The 17,096-nt window shown below is 36.2% G+C and overlaps 1 protein-coding gene across 1 annotated transcript; it reads right to left on the bottom strand.

The window, feature by feature from the left end:
- Positions 1-966: 966 nt before the first annotated feature.
- IPO7 (importin 7) lies at positions 967-16,649 on the bottom strand. The gene is made up of 13 exons (XM_082683100.1): positions 16,532-16,649; positions 15,952-16,117; positions 15,621-15,781; positions 14,306-14,434; positions 11,524-11,590; positions 11,316-11,441; positions 10,760-10,857; positions 8,061-8,156; positions 7,182-7,402; positions 6,875-7,080; positions 5,464-5,670; positions 2,871-2,987; positions 967-2,089 (listed from the first exon to the last, which is right to left on the bottom strand). The coding sequence occupies exons 1-13, from the start codon at positions 16,598-16,600 to the stop codon at positions 1,992-1,994; spliced, it is 1,761 nt and encodes a 586-aa protein (XP_082539226.1). The 5' UTR covers positions 16,601-16,649; the 3' UTR covers positions 967-1,991.
- Positions 16,650-17,096: the final 447 nt, after the last annotated feature.

The following is a 17,096-nucleotide window of genomic DNA, read 5'->3' as shown; positions in this document are numbered from 1 at the left end:
AATTGGAATTATCAATTCAAAGAGCATTGAAGTCTGAAGTTTAAAAAAGTAGACTAGATATTAAGGGATAAAAGGTAAAGGAAGACGAAAATGTTTAATACTATTCAATATATCCCCTCTGTACACAATGTTGCATATATACAACTACTCCATTTTAATTTTATTGATTTTATATAATAGTGAAATCCCCTTAAGCAACCTAGGGTATACAGATGGTGTCCAACTTGGGGGGAAAAAAAGTAGAAACACACTTGATTAACAGTTTTCACTCACACATTTTAGACAGACAATTTTTTTGTTTTTTTTTTTGTTTGTTTGTTTTTTGCCAAGATTTTCATAGTAAATTCATAAATATAGGAAATACTTTCACTCCTTCAGTGTTAAAATAGAAAACCAAACAGTGCCAACAGTAGTGGCTTAATTATTGGCATACAAGAAAAACACAACACCAATGGGTTTTCTTCATTATGCATTTTAAATATCAATATGTGCATTTGTTTCATTTTTACAGTTATAAATTTCCTAGTCTGTTATAGACAACAGCATTTAATAGTTTTGAATCCATTGAGATGTTGCTTTCAATTTGAAATATTGTGTGTATACATGTATATAAAAAAATAACCCAATGTATGACTCATCTGACAGATGTTTAAGATCAATAAAGGCTTATTTTTCAACATGCAGTTAGGAGAGGAAAGCAAGCCAACCTCTCCACATTGTCTTTGTTGCTGGCTTGTTTTTGCAGTGGTATCAATAGTGGTTTTTGGAGGGAACCGTGTGCCTTTAGCCTAGCTATTTAAGAGAAGATACCACAATCAAGAGGGTAAGGAAGAAGGGGGGAGGAGAATATGAGCAGGTGTTAAATTTTAAAAGTGTGCATTTTGCACTCTTCTAGGTACAGAATAAAAACAGGCCAATGAGGGAAAAGTTTTATAATTAGGAAAAAACTGCAATCAAATCAAGACATAATAGCCGAATTAAGTTCTTTTAATAGATTGCATATATAGATGTTTAGCCATACTCTTTGATCAACTCTTTAAGAGTAGAACTTTATATCCAATTTACATGCTTCAAATATCACCTTTCTTATTTGATACAGTAAGGTCTTGTATCCAAGTCTCCACTTGTACACTGAGAGCTTTAAGAAAAAACAGGACACAGAGGGAGTTGCCATTTTTAGCAGCAATGAAATATCACTAACCCCTTTTAACATACCGAATTCAAGTCACTATCAGAGGTGAGTGCACCACAAAGTCACCAGGTACAAAATTGCTATTTCATTTTTAAATTAATAACTTGAAATTACCCTGCCCCCCACCCCATTACATCCCTTCTTTTTATAAATAGCAAACATTTTGCTATTTTATACATAGGCTAGCAGGCTTGTTTCAATATGAAAGTGCTAATTCATTTACAGATTTTTTTTAATCAGTTATGTAGTGCTACAATAAATGTCCAATAATCTACATAGGAACAATCTTTGATGAATGAAAATGATGAAGATTGAATAAGGCTATCGATTACCTTATCTTATTTACATATAAAGAATAGATACCCAATGGTGAGGAAGAGACAGAAATCGGACAAATACTCATAGGTGTAAAAATTACATCTACCTTTGAGCTTATACTGTAAATGAGACATTTTAAGTAGTCCTGTAGCCCATGCCTATTTTTTCCTCAGAAAAAGAAAAGCTGCCTTCATGACATCCCCTCGTTTCAGATTTCCACAGTGTCACTTGAACTTTCAGTCAGAATCTTTCTTCAAAAAATAAAGAAAATACCACCCCCAAATTACCACCCTCCCCCCCAAAATCCCTCTGGTTTCTTTTTCAGTGCCAAGTTGCATGATCAGGTCCCACCTCCTGGGTTTTTTTGTCCATCTATTGATCAATTAGTTTAGAGTAGATAACATGAACCAGTTCTGGAACCGCTACTAGGAGGAACACAAGCTCTTCACTACAATCACACAGCAGGAAAGAAAGTGATAACTCAATTCATCCCTGGTGCCGGGCCTCCAAAATTGAAAGAACTTGGCACAACTGGAGCACTGAATTTGTATCCTCCATGCTTCTCAATCATTTTGGATTCTAAAAAAACAAGTAAGTGAAAGTTTAAAAGAATATTTAATCATCTTTACTACTTTGGAGAACAGAAGGAATTGATAGACATTAACAAAAGCTTAACCCACTTAATAAACAGAAAGTTCCAAAGTTGTCCTCTCCCTCCTTCTCTTGTATAGGAGTAAGAGAAGGGAAGATGTACATTATAGAGAGAAGATAAACCCTCATGTTATATACAGTAGACTTCTTAGCCAACTTTCACTTCCTGATGGTAAAAAGAAATCTTTAAATACACCCTTCTGAGTCCAATACTGAATTAGAACTCAGTCTTCAACAAAGGGAAGAACAGCTAATGAATCTAAATATAAAATACCTTAGAAATTTGTGCCTTCCTTAATAAGGAGGATACTTTTTTGAATACAAATATGACTAATAGTATTAAGACCTACAGAAAATTGTTAGGCTGTGTATTATCTAAAATGTCCTTTCCTGAAATGCATATAATATTTCTAAGAAAATTCACAGTTTTCATAACCTAATTTTTTTTATACTTTTAATAGAATTTTCTACTATCAAGCCATCACCAGGAGCTTGAGCAACTTTATCAAAGCTATTGCACACTGAAACTACACTTAAAGTCATTAACTATGGCCAAAAACAGAACTCATTTCTACATTTCATTCTTCCATAATTCCAATAACCTGCAACAACTGTAGATTTATACAATTTTAAATCATTTAATATAAAATGTTAAAGCTGTATTAAGTCATCAATTGCATTAAAGAGGGGTTGTGGTCAATTGACATACCATGAGCTGCTCTTCTTTGATCAGCCAGAGTTGCTATATCCTGTAACTGTTTTCTTTGTTCTTCATTAAGACCGTGAGTCAAAGCCTGATACCACACAGGATTACGATTTTGTATAGCTATAAAAAAAACAAAACAAAACAAAAAAAAAAGGGGGGGGAAAGGGCAATAATATGAAAGGCCTGACAGTTCCTTATAATATGTTCCTTCTACTTCACCTCCAGTTCTGAAATTCTGATCTACTTTATATTTTCCCAGAAGTAATTTAAGTTACTTTAAGTTATTTGTGAAACAAAAGATAAAGGGAAAAAAAAATTCTGGTCTGGCTTTATGCTACAAAAAAATCTAATTATTATCATACTTCATATTTCCAGCAAATAAGAAATCAGCTTGGGGCACCTGGGTGGCTCAATTGTTGAGTGTCTGCCTTTGGATCGGGTCATGATCCCTGGAATAGAGTCCTGCAGAGCAGAGAGCCTGCTTCTCCCTTTCCCACTCGCCCCGCTTGTGTTCCTCTCTCATTATGTCTCTCTGTCAAATAAATAAAAAAATAAAAAATAAAATCTTAAAAAAAAAAAAAAGGAAAGAAATCAGAGCTGAACCCAGCTCTTTTCTTTTCTTTTTCTTTCTTTCTTTCTTTTTTTTTTTTTTAAAGATTTTATTTATTTGACAGATAGAGATCATAAGTAGGCAGAAAGGCAGGGAGAGAGAGAGGAGGAAGCAGGTCCCTGCTGAGCAGAGAGCCCAATGCAGGGCTCGATCCCAGGACCCCGGGATCATAACCTGAGCTGAAGGCAGAGGCTTTAACCCACTGAGCTACCCAGGCACCCCTGAACCAGTTCTTATATTATTAAGTAACAAAGTAGGGAAACTTTAAAAGTAAACCAACCTGTATAAAAGATTCAGAGTTAAAAGCAACTGATCAAGGCTACCTTGGTTAGAATTCTCAAATTCCAAAATTAAAAAATAAAAATCAGAAGCATTAAGTAGATCAAGAAAGGAGTGAATGGTTACAAAATAAATCCCTTATTTTGTTCTGTGCTGCCTTGTCAAAAACTTTCCTTAAATACATCTACTGTCTTTTTCCAATGGTAGTTCTGCAGTATTGAAATGCTCACATTTTATATTATAGCCTAAATGGTTAACAAATTTTGTCAGCATGTGACATGACCAGGTATTAAAATCTCAGTGTTTCATAAAAATTATGCACTAATAAATTGACATATAAGTGTATCAAGTCTGACCATGTATTTCTCTATTTCAATTAAGCAGCTATATAAAGGGGTAGGTGTCTGCGGAGTCAGAGAAAGACTTTAGAAAGTCTCTAGAAAGACTTTCCACAAAAGAAGTTTTTAACACAGTAATTCCATGACTGAAAACTGATTTCCCCATGTACCAGATGGCAGGGTTTTTTGGGGGGCAGGTGGGAAATTAAGGGGATTAAAGGACATCTAATCACATGCTTTTCTTTTCTTTCTTTCTTCTTCTTTTTTTTTTTAAGATTTTATTTATTTATTTGACAGAGAGAAATCACAAGTAGATGGAGAGGCAGGCAGAGAGAGAGAGAGAGAGAAGCAGGCTCCCTGCCGAGCAGAGAGCCCGATGCGGGACTCGATCCCAGGACCCTGAGATCATGACCTGAGCCGAAGGCAGCGGCTTAACCCACTGAGCCACCCAGGCACCCCATAATCACATGCTTTTCTATTTCTACTTCACTGCACTTACTATTCGCAGGCCCTCTACTATAAGCCATCCTTTGGGATTAACTTTGTATTTTATAGACTTATATACAGTCACAGACAAAAACAAGTCAGTAATTCATGGCACCCAATCAATTCTTGATGCCTGTCATGTAGCTCAGAAACCATTCCTTTGTGTTTCTGTACCTTGCATCATAATTGGTTTGTCATGGGTTTGGAAGACTAATGCCTTGGTTATCAGAGAATTTATTCCACATCAAAATTCTCATAATACATAGGAATGATAGAAGAGTTATAACTCTGTGGAGAAAGGGTGTTTCAAATATAATGCCAATTTTAATTTCTTAAGTTGGGCAGAACAGAGATGTTATATTTTGTTGAAGTCCAAGTAAAGGATGGCAAAGGCACATACAATGTATTACAGGAAAAAAAGGGATTCTAAGACCATTAATATTAAAAATGGTCAACTTCTCAGAAAGTTAACTATGGTTTTAGCTGGAAGGGAAAACAAAGATACACATACATAAACACACAACAAACAGATACAAGAGTGCATACTTCTGGAGAAAGCTGAAAGAGCAATCAGAAGTGGGAAAGAGGAATTGTCATTGTATAAATTTTGAAATATACTACTTTCCTATAATGTGCATGTTTCAATATGATAATTTAAATAGAAGTAAAGTAATAAAATGAGGAAATGCTCTACAACTCTATGGCAACAATAGTAACTTTGGATACTTCAGCTACCAATCCCCTCAATCAATCAAGTCAAGTTTGGGTTTGATAAACCTAAAATCCCTTCTTTAAGTGACAGACACAAATAAGAACAGACAAGTACAGAGAAATGGATCATACAGAGCTATCGGAATTACAAATCTTACATAAGTCGACTTACTTTGAAATATAGCTTTAAATATCTGATACTCATCAACAGGGTTATCTTCATCATCGATGATTGTGGAATAGCCCTCCAGAGCAGTCTCCTCAGCATCATCCTCTTCCCAATCTTCATCATCTCCATCCTCACCTGCTTGCTTAGCCAAAATCTCCAAATATTCTTGCCCATCTTCATCAATATCATCTTCGTCACTCCCCAGTTCCTCTGTAAGTCATAAATAGGTACATTTGTTAACAATGAAGTATTCTCTTACTCAACAAACTGACAGTGATCACATTTAGTAAATTACAAATCACAACTAAATAAATTCAAGTTCCAGAAACTGGTGTTTAAATACAATATTCTGCGGAGCACCTAGTTGGTGCAATTAGTTAACCATCTGACTCTTGGTTTCAGCTCAGGTCATGAGATCAAGATCCAAGCTGGGGTTCCCTGAGAGTAAAATCTGTTTGAGATTCTTTCTGCCCTACCTTTTACCCCTCCTACTCCTGCTCTTATGCTCTCTTTCAAATAAACAGTTAAGTAAGTACAATATTTGGGAATAAGTAGAATAAAAAAATATCACAGAAATCCAAGAAACCCAACCACAATTCCTAATACCAGAGGTTTGAAAAAGGATTACATAATATGAGATTCAGCACTTGCACTCTGGGCCTTATGGTATATACTGAACCAAACACCAAGAGTAAAATAATATAGTTTTTTTTTTTTTTTAAAGATTTTATTTATTCATTTGACACAGAGAGAGATCTCAAGTAGGCAGAGAGGCAGGCAGAGAGACAGGGGTAAGCAGGCTCCCTGCTGAGCAGAGAGCCTGACACGAGGCTCAATCCCAAGACCCTGAGATCATGACCTGAGCTGAAGGCAGTGGCTTAAACCACTAAGCCACCCAGGCGCCCCTAAAATAATACAGTTTATCTTGTATCCACAGAACATTTTTTGTGAGTTTTTATTTAAAAGGCCAAGTTGGTGAATGATAAAAGACAAAAATGGCAATACCTATCTTATTCTGAAACCATTATAATAATTTCTCTTAACCAACATTCTATCAATTTATACTCTTGTAGACTGGTGTCTAGAAGAAGGAATGTATTAGCTAATGTCTAATCAAATTAATTTTATGGTACAGGTATACTCAGGTTTTAGCACTAATAAATGATAGATGTTTGTCAACAGCAAAACCCATAAATGGCTAGAAATGCTTTACATGTCATGAGACCTAGCCCAAGTTCTGCCTTCACAGACCTTATCCTCTAGCAGGAAGATAAGGTAGTCTCTCTATGAATGAACAAACATGAAAGCATTTGCATATGATTCTACATTTCTTTAGAAGGTTAAAAAAAAAAAAAAAAAAGGCCACTGATTTCTAACTAGGTAAGTTTGGCTTCTTCCACCACAAATCCCTTACCAGTTTCATCATCATCTTCAGCTTCATCATCATCATCACTGTCATTCTCATGTTCTGCATGGCAGGCATATGCTCTTTTTAATCCATTAAATAAAAGGATAAAAGCTGGCAAAATCTGTCCAGAAACCTGATTTAAAACTTGTGGTATTTGTTCCATATCAATAAGAGCACAGAGACCCAGAACACACATCTTTCTGTCATGAAGCCTAAAAAATAAAAATAAAATAAAGATTTTCTTCTTCTTTTTTTTAATAAGCAGAGTTTCTCACAAAGTTAAATAAACGAAGATCCAACATATGTCACTTACCCTAAGAAACAATCTACATCATTAAGCCACTGCGTAATAAAATGATTTGTAACTGGTTCAACATTATTAGGGAAGCGAAGATTTTCTAAGGTGTTGAGAAGCAGGTGTGGATTATAATACAAAGCTGCAATGGCAACTTGCAGGCACATTGTCCGAAGTTCACTTGTCTTCACCTCTCTTGTCAGTCTCTCTAAAGCTGCTTCCACAAATAAGGGAATGCACTATAAAGAAGACAGGAAAATATTCCAAAACCTTAAGTGACAGCAGTCTAACCATCCTAACATATTAACTGTTGCCTCAACTAACCTCTTTTTGTCTTCATTAGATAACCTAATAGTTTTTACTATTGAGGCATTTACTGAGAAATCTAACTTTAGAGAAAACAAGTCTTCACCAGGCTATCACACCCTCATCACGATAGCCAGCTGGATCCACAGTATTCTTACTGACTAATCTTACTGTAATAATCACTTCACACTATATATACCTGTATCAATTCATATCATACACCTTCAGCTTATATGATGTTGTATATCAAATATATCAGTAAAGCTGGAAACCGACCATGGAAATTTAACAACTAAATCTATCTTACTGTAAAGTGATAATGTGGCAAACAATAAGCTCACAGCCAACTATAAATCTTACCACGCATGATAACAAACAGCCATAAAACTTGTCAGTCATATTTTCATACATATTTAAACACATAATCATTATATATTGGTTAAATTGTAGACCAATAATTAAAAAGTGTTATCTAGTGTCGTAATAAAAAATAATAAAGAAAATACACAACTGTCCCAAAAGAAAGAAAAGTGGAGACAAAGATTCTATGAAGCCTCAAATGGGAATCATAAAATACTTAGCCTCACTGACCTGGTCAATGCCACGCCCTTTGCATTGTAGAATAATGACCTCTAACAATTTTGCTGCATGACACTCTGCATCTTCTCCTGCAACTCCTGTAAGAACCTGATCAACACAAAAACAAAAAACTGCAATAAGGCATCATGAAACCTTTAAATCAGAGAATACCTGTCATCCGTCTATAGTCCCTGGAGTTTTTAAGATACTCTAATTAATATAAATCATTACACATTCATTGTACAGACACGAATCTAAAGCAACTGTGAGGATTTGGAGTTACTGGTTGGCTGTATCTCATCAATCCCACACCTTAGTTTACATAATCAAATCACCTCCCTTGTAGTGCCATTCTGAACTACAGCATGTTGAAAAACACTATCTTCTCATACAACCATCATAGCTAAAGCACTCTACCTTTCTCAGGGATATTAGGCTCCTATGTAAAGAAGTACAAAAAAATAAGTAATAATAATAAGCTGACATTGCTAGGAAAGACTTTTTTTTTTTTAAAGATTTTATTTATTTGACAGACAGAGATCACAAGTAGGCAGAGAGGCAGGCAAAGAGAGAGGAGGAAGCAGGCTCCCTGCTGAGCAGAGAGCCCGACGTGGGGCTCGATCCCAGGATCCTGGCTTTAACCCACTGAGCCACCCAGGCGCCCCAGAAAGACATTTCCTTACACAAGTCTCATAAAATAAAAAACAGTGTCACTGGACTGGGAGAGGAGGAAGCAGCAGCAGCTTGTTGATGGCAAATGCTATCCCCAAGCAAGAAATAAAAAACATGGACTTGGCTTGCTACTTAGAGAACTCTCAAGTGTTATGAGTAACTTCTGGAAAAGAAAGGATTTGGTACAGACAGATATCACTATTATCAGAGTATTAACATTAACTGTATAATTGACAATAAATAATGAATAGTACACCAGATGATTATTTTGTGACTAGGTGTTCAGAAAGAAAAGATATCAATGAAGACAAACCCCTCTAAAAATTCCATGGAGCAAATCATTTCTTCTTCTTTTTTTTTAAAGATTTTATTTATTTATTTGACAGAGACTGTGAGAGAGGGACCACAAACAGGGGGAGTGGGAGAGGGAGAAGCAGGCCTCCTGCTGAGCAGGGAGCCTGATGCGGGGCTCAATCCCATGATCCGAGCCTAAAGCAAGACACTTAATGACTGAGCCACCCAGGCAGCCCCAAAATCATTTTTAAAATGCCTGGTGTTTTTGCTTTGTTTTTATGATTTTATTTATTTATTTGAGATAGAGAGCAAGTGAGCGCACAAGAGAGAGAGCACAAGTGGGGAGCAGAGGGAAAAGCAGGCTCCTTACTGAGCAGGGAGCCTGACGACTTGGGCCTCAATCCCAAGACCCCGGGATCATGACCTGAACTGAAGGCAGACACTTAATTGACTGAGCCACCCAAGCACCCCTAAAATGCCTGTTGTTAAACAGCTAGCTGTCTCTTAGCACTGTTAGAAATGCAAACCCAATTATACTGACTTTGATACTGAAGGACCCCAATTCAAAAACTATATCGCCTATCTCTTGTGTAAGAAAATCATTAATAAACAAAATAAAACAAAACAACACAAAACACTCGGCATACATTTACTTGTAGTTTTCCAAGAAACGGCACAGTATATTTGACTTTTTTATTTAAGATTTTTATTTATTTGACACAGAGATCATAAGCAGGCAGAGAGGCAGGCAGAGAGAGAGGGGAGGAAGCAGGCTCCCCACTGAGCAGAGAGGCCAATGTGGGGGCTCCATCCCAGGACCCTGGGATCATGACCTGAGCCGAAGACAGAGGCTTTAACCCACTGAGCCACCCAGGTGCCCCATTACTTTTGACTTGAAGTAAACCCTTGGTTTTTACAATTTTGCTATTTACTAAATAATCACTGTAAAGCCTTCATAAACCTGTATCTTCCAAGAATTTTCTTTATAAAACATCTTTGGGGGGGGTCTGGATGACTCAGTCTTCAAGTGTCTGACTTTGGTTCAGGTCATGATCCCAGGGTCCTGGGATGAAGCCCCATATTGGGCTCCCTGCTTGGCAGGAAGCCTGCTTCTCCCTATCCTGCTTCTCCTGCTTGTATTCCCTCTCTCACTGTTTCTCTCTGTCATATAAATAAATAAAATCTTAAAATGAAACCTCTTTATTTCTGATCCTTTCAAATATCTCTCAAATAAATTCTTGTTCTTTCCTTCTTCTGATTCAAAGGCTAGCAAAGAACTAGGCCAAGGTAAGCTCCAGGCACTCTAAACATAAAAACATTTATAACTCCAATAAAATGTCAGGCCAGACAGGGGAACCTGGGTGGTTCAGTGGGTTAAGTGTCTGCCTGCAGCTCAGGCCACAATCCCAGGGTCCTGAGACTGAGTCCTATGTCAGGCTCCCTGCTCTGCGGGGAGTATGCTGCTCCCTCTGCCCCTCTCGTGCCCGCCCTCTCTGAAGTAAATAAAGTCTTAAAAAAAAAAAAAAAAAAAAAAAAAATCAGGGCGGACAGAAGACAAATACTCGTCAAAGCCATTATTGTGGCATGTAGGAATCAGTCTTCTAGTTTATAACTTTTAAAGCCCTTATTCTGTCAGACCCATATAGTGTTCACTATAATGTGTCATGTGACTTTTCACAATTTCATACTTATCACAGCACCAGCCTCATGACATATCTCCTTATATTAACTAAAAAATGACCTACCTTCTTACACATACTATATATCATTTCAAGATACTTGGTATCAGAGAGAAGTGTGTCTGTATCAACTGTTACGTAATTATGGAGCAGAGGCATCATATCTGTATTAACAAAAAGCATAAAAATATTAAAAATGAGTTAAAAACATAAAAAGTAATATAAGTCAAATATCTTTACTAATACAAATGCTGTTTCTGAAAAATAGCCATAGAAAAAGAAAGCAAATATGCGACTGGTCTGTAACAGAGAGAGAGAGAGAGAGAGAGAGAGAGTGTGTGTGTGTGTGTGTGTGTGTGTGTATAATGCAAGGAGTATTATTATATATTGTACAAAAAGACTGACAGGAGCAGGATGCTGAGAAAATGTGTTAAAGGAAACAAAGGATAACTAAATCAAAATATATAATGGAAATCAATGTTATCATCTTTGAGCATTAACTACAAATGAAGACTTGTAAATAAAGAAACCTTAGAATATTCAAAAGCATATGTTCAAGTGATATACTAAAAATAAATCAAAATGGGGAAATCATCAGTATTTCTATGTTTACTTGTCTTACCTGTAAAGTAATCAAAGCCATCTTGCTGAAAAACCTCAAATACTAGAGGTAGCAACTGCCACATTTGCGGAGACACTTGTTGACACGTCAAACTATGTGCTAAAGAGAAGATCTCTTCATAGAATTCTGAAAGAGAATATGGAGTCATAAGACAGTGCTTGCTGATATGAAAAAGCAGGAAATTCTAAGCTTAAGTAAAGGTATATACCTAAGACATGCTGCTGTAAAACAGTTCCAATGACCTGTAAGCAGATTCCCTCAAGCTGCTGGGTTATCTAAAAGAGAAGAAAAAAGTATATGTAACTGTAGCACAGCAGTTTATTAATTAATAAGTAATGTATAATGCAATTCACTGCTTATTAAAATACATTTTAAATCTTTGTTTGAAGTGACTCATTATAAAACTGTGGGTCAATGTGGAATTGAAATTTAGTAAAATACCATTATAATGAAACACACACAAAAAATCACTTGCACAGTTTACCTAAGAAGTAAAGGAAAAAACAGTACCTTGGGAAAATGTAAGTAATTATGAAAATACAGGAGCCAAATCATTTTGCAGATAGATTACAGACCTTTTTGTGTTTAAATATAGATCAACTCAGCCCTGATGTAACTGAAGAGTCACTCTCAATAGCTTACAGAAAAATTATTTGAAAAAAGGCATTATTTTTACCACTTTCACTAATTCTTAAGTCACCTCTATTCACACAATTGTTAGCCACAGTGAACCACACCCCAAGACCAAAAACACAAATTCCTCGTTAACTGTCAGTATAATCCTCAATCAGACCCCAAATCTCTGGAAGCCATGAGAATGTTTAAAAAGTGAAGAGGGGAGACAAAATAAAATTTACTAACTGGATACAGAACCAGGACATTCATTTCAATTACATATACTTAAAACATTGTCAACTCTTCAAATATAGTAACATTTGTTTTGTTAACCAGACACAGCTACAGAATTCCTCATGGCTTCTTCCTATCTCCAATTATAATGCAGAATATAAATAGTTTACCAAAAATCTCTGGTTGCAAAAGGCAATTTGCAGATAACATGGAATTATGATTTATGGATATAAATATCTGCACTGGAATTATAAACACCAAATTCAGGATACTGGTTACTTCTAAGGGAAAGAAGCAGGGAAATGAGATTAGAAAGAGGTCCTCCAAAGGCTTCAATTACATCTATCTGAAATTGTTTTTTTTTTTTTTTTTAAAGATTTTATTTATTTATTTGTCAGAGAGAGAGCGAGCGAGAGCGAGCATAGGCAGACAGAGTGGAAGGAAGAGTCAGAGGGAGAAGCAGGCTCCCTGCGGAGCAAGGATCCCGATGTGGGACTCGATCCCAGGACGCTGGGACCATGACCTGAGCCAAAGGCAGCTGCTCAACCAACTGAGCCACCCAGGCGTCCCTGAAATTGTTGTTCTTAATGGAAATAAAGTCTAAAGGATATACTATAAAATGTTAAAATCTAATAAATTTAGGTGGTAGCTAAAGGGTACTGGTTATAGTTTTCTGTTCTTTATCCTTTTTGAACGTCTTAAATTACTCCATTTTTAAAAATTCATGATTACAATTCTCTTTAAAGACAACTGTAAGATGGGGCACCTGGGTGGCTTAGTGGGTTAAGGCCTCTGCCTTCAGCTCAGGTCATGATCTTAGGGTCTTGGGATCGAGCCCCACACCCGGCTGTCTGCATCAAGGGGAGCCTCCTTCCTCCTCTCTCTCTGCCTGCCTCTCTGCCTACTTATGATCTCTGTCTGTCAAATAAATAAAATATTTAAAAAAATAGACAACTATAAGAGAAAACTATAAAGATGATAGTAATGGTAGCACAACAATGTATACTTAATGCCACTCAACTGTACTTTGAAAATGGTTAAGATGGTAAATTTTATGTTATGTGTAGTTTACCATCATTAAGAAAATTTTATTTTAATTAAAAAATAAAAACTAGGAGCGCCTGGGTGGCTTGGTGGGTTAATCCTCTGCCTTTGACTCAGGTCATGTCGAGCCCCGCATCGGGCTCTCTGCTCGGCAGCGAGCCTGTTTCCTCCTCTTTCTGCCTGTCTCTCTGCCTATTTATGATCTCTGTCTGTCAAATAAATAAATAAAACCTTTTTAAAAAATTAAAATAAAATAAAATAAAATAAAATAAAAAATTAGAAAGACGCCTGGGTGACTCAATCAGTTAAATATTTGCCTTAGGCTCAGGTCATAATCCTGGACTCCTGAGACCAAGGCCCGTATGCTTCTCCCTCTACCCCTTCCCTCCACTTGTAATTTCTCTCAAATAAATAAATAGAATCTTTAAAAAAAAAAAAAAAAAATCTCAGGGTTTTGAGATTGAGCCTGTGCTGGACATGGAGTCTGCCTAAGATTCTCTTCCTTTGACCATCCCTTTCTAAAGAAAAAAACAGGGCGCCTGGGTGGCTCAGTGGGTTAGGCCTCTGCCTACCTCTACTCAGGTCATGATCCCAGGGCTCTGGGATGGGGCCCTGTGCTCAGCAGGGAGCCTGCTTCCCAATCCCCCGCCCTGCCTTCCTCTCTGCCTACTTGTGATCTCTCTCTGTCAAACAAATAAGTAAAAATCCTAAAAAAATAAAATAAAATGGGAAAACTAGGAACTAGGAAGGTTTTCCTAGGAATTACCACACTACTGGATCTGGATCTGAGAGGTAACCTAAGAGGCTGCCAAAATTCAAAGCCTTGAAGTAAAGATACGGTAATACAAATACCTCCTTCCTATTCCTTCTAATACTAAAGAACCTAAAATATTTGTAAGATACCAATCTTTTCCTTAAAAAAGGGAACTAGTTAAAAGATGGAACAGTCAGGATGCATGTCAAAGATAACCAGAGAATTTACATAAGCCAGAGTCTTCCAAAAATGCATTAGAACTATTGCTGAAAAACGGCTTTAAATTCCCTAAAACGTGGATCATTACCTGGATCAAAAACCTTATAACACTGAATCATTTTACCTCTTTATGATCTTCAACTACACTAAGAAGTGTGTCGATGGTATTCAGAATTCCCATAGCAGTAACTGCTTTGTCATCACTTCCTTCTTCATCTGGCCCAGTCTGGATTACCTGATTAAATGTCATTGCCTAGAATTAAGAGAATATAAATTTAGACTTGCCGTTATAGCAGTATAAACACATTTTGGTCTAAAACTTAATTTTTAAAATGTTCTCACAGAGACAGCAAAACCAATCAATGTTACCACTGATTAATATTAAGAGTCTGGGCTCTACAATCAGAAGGTACTACCACTTACTAGCTGACCTTAAGTTACTTGACCTGTCTCCTGACATTTCATTTGAGAACTTTATCATAGAGATACTTTGAGGCTTAAATGAGGTAAAGCATACAAACTGCCTAATATTATCAATATTCTTATTAATATTATTGGCTAACATTTGACAATGCCCAAATATAGGTACATTACTCAAGGCTTTTTGTCAAAATTCTGAGGAGTAAAGGATGGAGTCCTAATTAATAACCAGCTTATTATAAATGCAATATACATATTTAATGAATGTTGCTACAGTTATTCAAATATCCTTCCCCATTTCAAAATCAGGTTTTCACAAAACTCTGCTTTTGCTTAAATCCACAGCAGATACCAAGACCTAGATTCCTGAAACCTCAATACTCAGCAAAAATATAAACTGCATCAAATAAATCACTGTACTGGGATTATGAATGGTAATTGTTAGGGCATGTTCATGCTTTCTATTACCCTTAAACAATTTACATTGTTAATTCTCAAAAGTTTGGGGCTATGTACAGTAAACAAAGGCCAACTATTGAGTAGCTACTGTTTATAAATTTCATTAAGCAACAACAACAACAGGGGCGCCTGGGTGGCTCAGTTGTTAAGCATCTGTCTTCAGGTGGGGTCATGATCCCAGGGTCCTTGGACTGAGGCCCAGATTGGGCTCCCTGCTCGGCAGAAGGACTGCTTCTCCCTCTCCCACTCCCCCTACTTATGCTCTCTCTCTGTCAAATAAATAAAATCTTAAAAAACAAAGAAAAGAAAACTAGCTGGGGTACCTGAATGGCTCTTTTTAGAGCTCACATTTTCTCTCAGCATATGAATATATTAAAAACATACAAATATATTTTATATATAAATATATAAAAATATATTCTTTATATAGAATTAAATGAGCTAAATGTATGAATTAAATACAGAAGTAAGGCTTAAAACTACCTGATATACAGTAAGCTCTATGAACATACTTAATAAAAGATTAAGTACTGAATAAATGATTGGTTCAAATAACATACCAAATGCTGTGTCATTTCTACTGCAATAGGAGTAACTTCTTCACTATACTCGCAGATCATTTTCTGAATTACATTGGTAAGATCATCATTTTCTGTTTCTCTTATTATATGAAGAAGAGCTTGCATTACAGGTCTGATGAATGGTGTAATATACTCTTTAGCTGTAAGAGAAAAAAAATTTGGCCAAAACCTCCTAAAACCCGATATAACATATATCAAATAACAGATACTTTCCCATACAGGGGAAGAAAATGTGTCAAGTTTCTAGGATTATGCCTTTTAAAATTATTTGTAAAAACACTGCACTATTTTTGAGATATAAATCCTTTACCTTTTTCTTGATTGCTGATCAACACCTGAAGTGCAATGGCAGCTTCCACTTTCACGGGCATTTCCCTATCATCAATCAGACATCTTCTTGTCAGCTCTAAGGCCGTTTGCAGGTTCTGGTCACTTTTGAACTTTACTTCACAAAAATAGTGAAGGACCCAGCAAGCCTTTTATTAAAAAATGCAGTGAGTTACTATAGATATCCTATCCTTAAACTGCCCCAAGCTACAGTATGTCTATTCCAAAAGTTCTGTGTGGGAATCTGGAGGCTGGCCAGTGGTAGATATGCCCAGAGACACAACACTAGACCAGTACTATGATCCCAAATTATTCTTTGGCTGCATGACATTTGTGTGGATAGCAAGGTCTGAATGCAAAACACAGACAGACACTGCTATCAGACACAGATGAAAACTATGCACACATTACAGCAGCCATTTAATATTTACATGAAACAGAGGTCTAAAAGGAAATAAGGCTTTTATTAAGGTGAGCATTAAAGAGGCTCCACATAAAAGTCCACATAAGCAGTCATTCATTACAAAACATAAATATGTAAGTGAATAAGGATGAAAACATACCCTTGCTCTCATATAGCCTAGTTCACTGCTGAAGAGAGGGAATACATGATTCTGCAACATGTATTCCATCTGATCTTTGTAGATCTTTTTCTGTAAATATAAACAACAATTATTTTTCAAAGAATTCCAAATATAATCAACTCAAATGCCAAATAAATACACAAATGTTAAAAATAACTATGTAAAAACAATTTTATTCTGATTCTTTGTACCTCAGGATCCATATCTAATTTTCTCATTCTCAAACTTCACCATCAAAAAACACTGAATACCTTTTCTTTAATCTTTTACCTCATTTGCTTAGGAAGTTTTTCTACTAAATCTTAACAGCAATCATGTTTGAGTAATGGGAGTGTGGTTAATTTTATTCCTTACCTTATAAAACTATTATAATGAAAAAAGCCTCACTGAAAAAGTTCTAAATGAATACAACACAGTCTGAGAAAAGACCCTGCTTACAAAGTAATTATCTGGTTATCTAAAAAGATATTCTCAGGGTACCTCATGGCTCACTTGGTTAAGTATCTGCCTTCAGCTCAGGTCATGATCTCAGGGTCTGGAGATC

This window comes from Mustela nivalis (assembly GCF_964662115.1).
Source record: "Mustela nivalis genome assembly, chromosome: 9".
NCBI lineage: Eukaryota > Metazoa > Chordata > Mammalia > Carnivora > Mustelidae > Mustela > Mustela nivalis.
The sequence above is the reverse complement of the archived record's forward strand: the minus strand, read 5'-3'. Positions and strand labels throughout refer to the sequence as shown.

Bases quoted from the DNA above. Each gene is read 5' to 3' on its own strand.
- IPO7 (XM_082683100.1), bottom strand. From the start codon at position 16,600: ATGGAATACATGTTGCAGAATCATGTATTCCCTCTCTTCAGCAGTGAA. The intron at 16,118-16,531 runs GTATGTTTTCAT...TTTTAATAAAAG, and splicing joins TAGGCTATATGAGAGCAAGG to GCTTGCTGGGTCCTTCACTA. The intron at 5,671-6,874 runs GTAAGGGATTTG...TATGACTTACAG, and splicing joins TGAAGATGATGATGAAACTG to AGGAACTGGGGAGTGACGAA.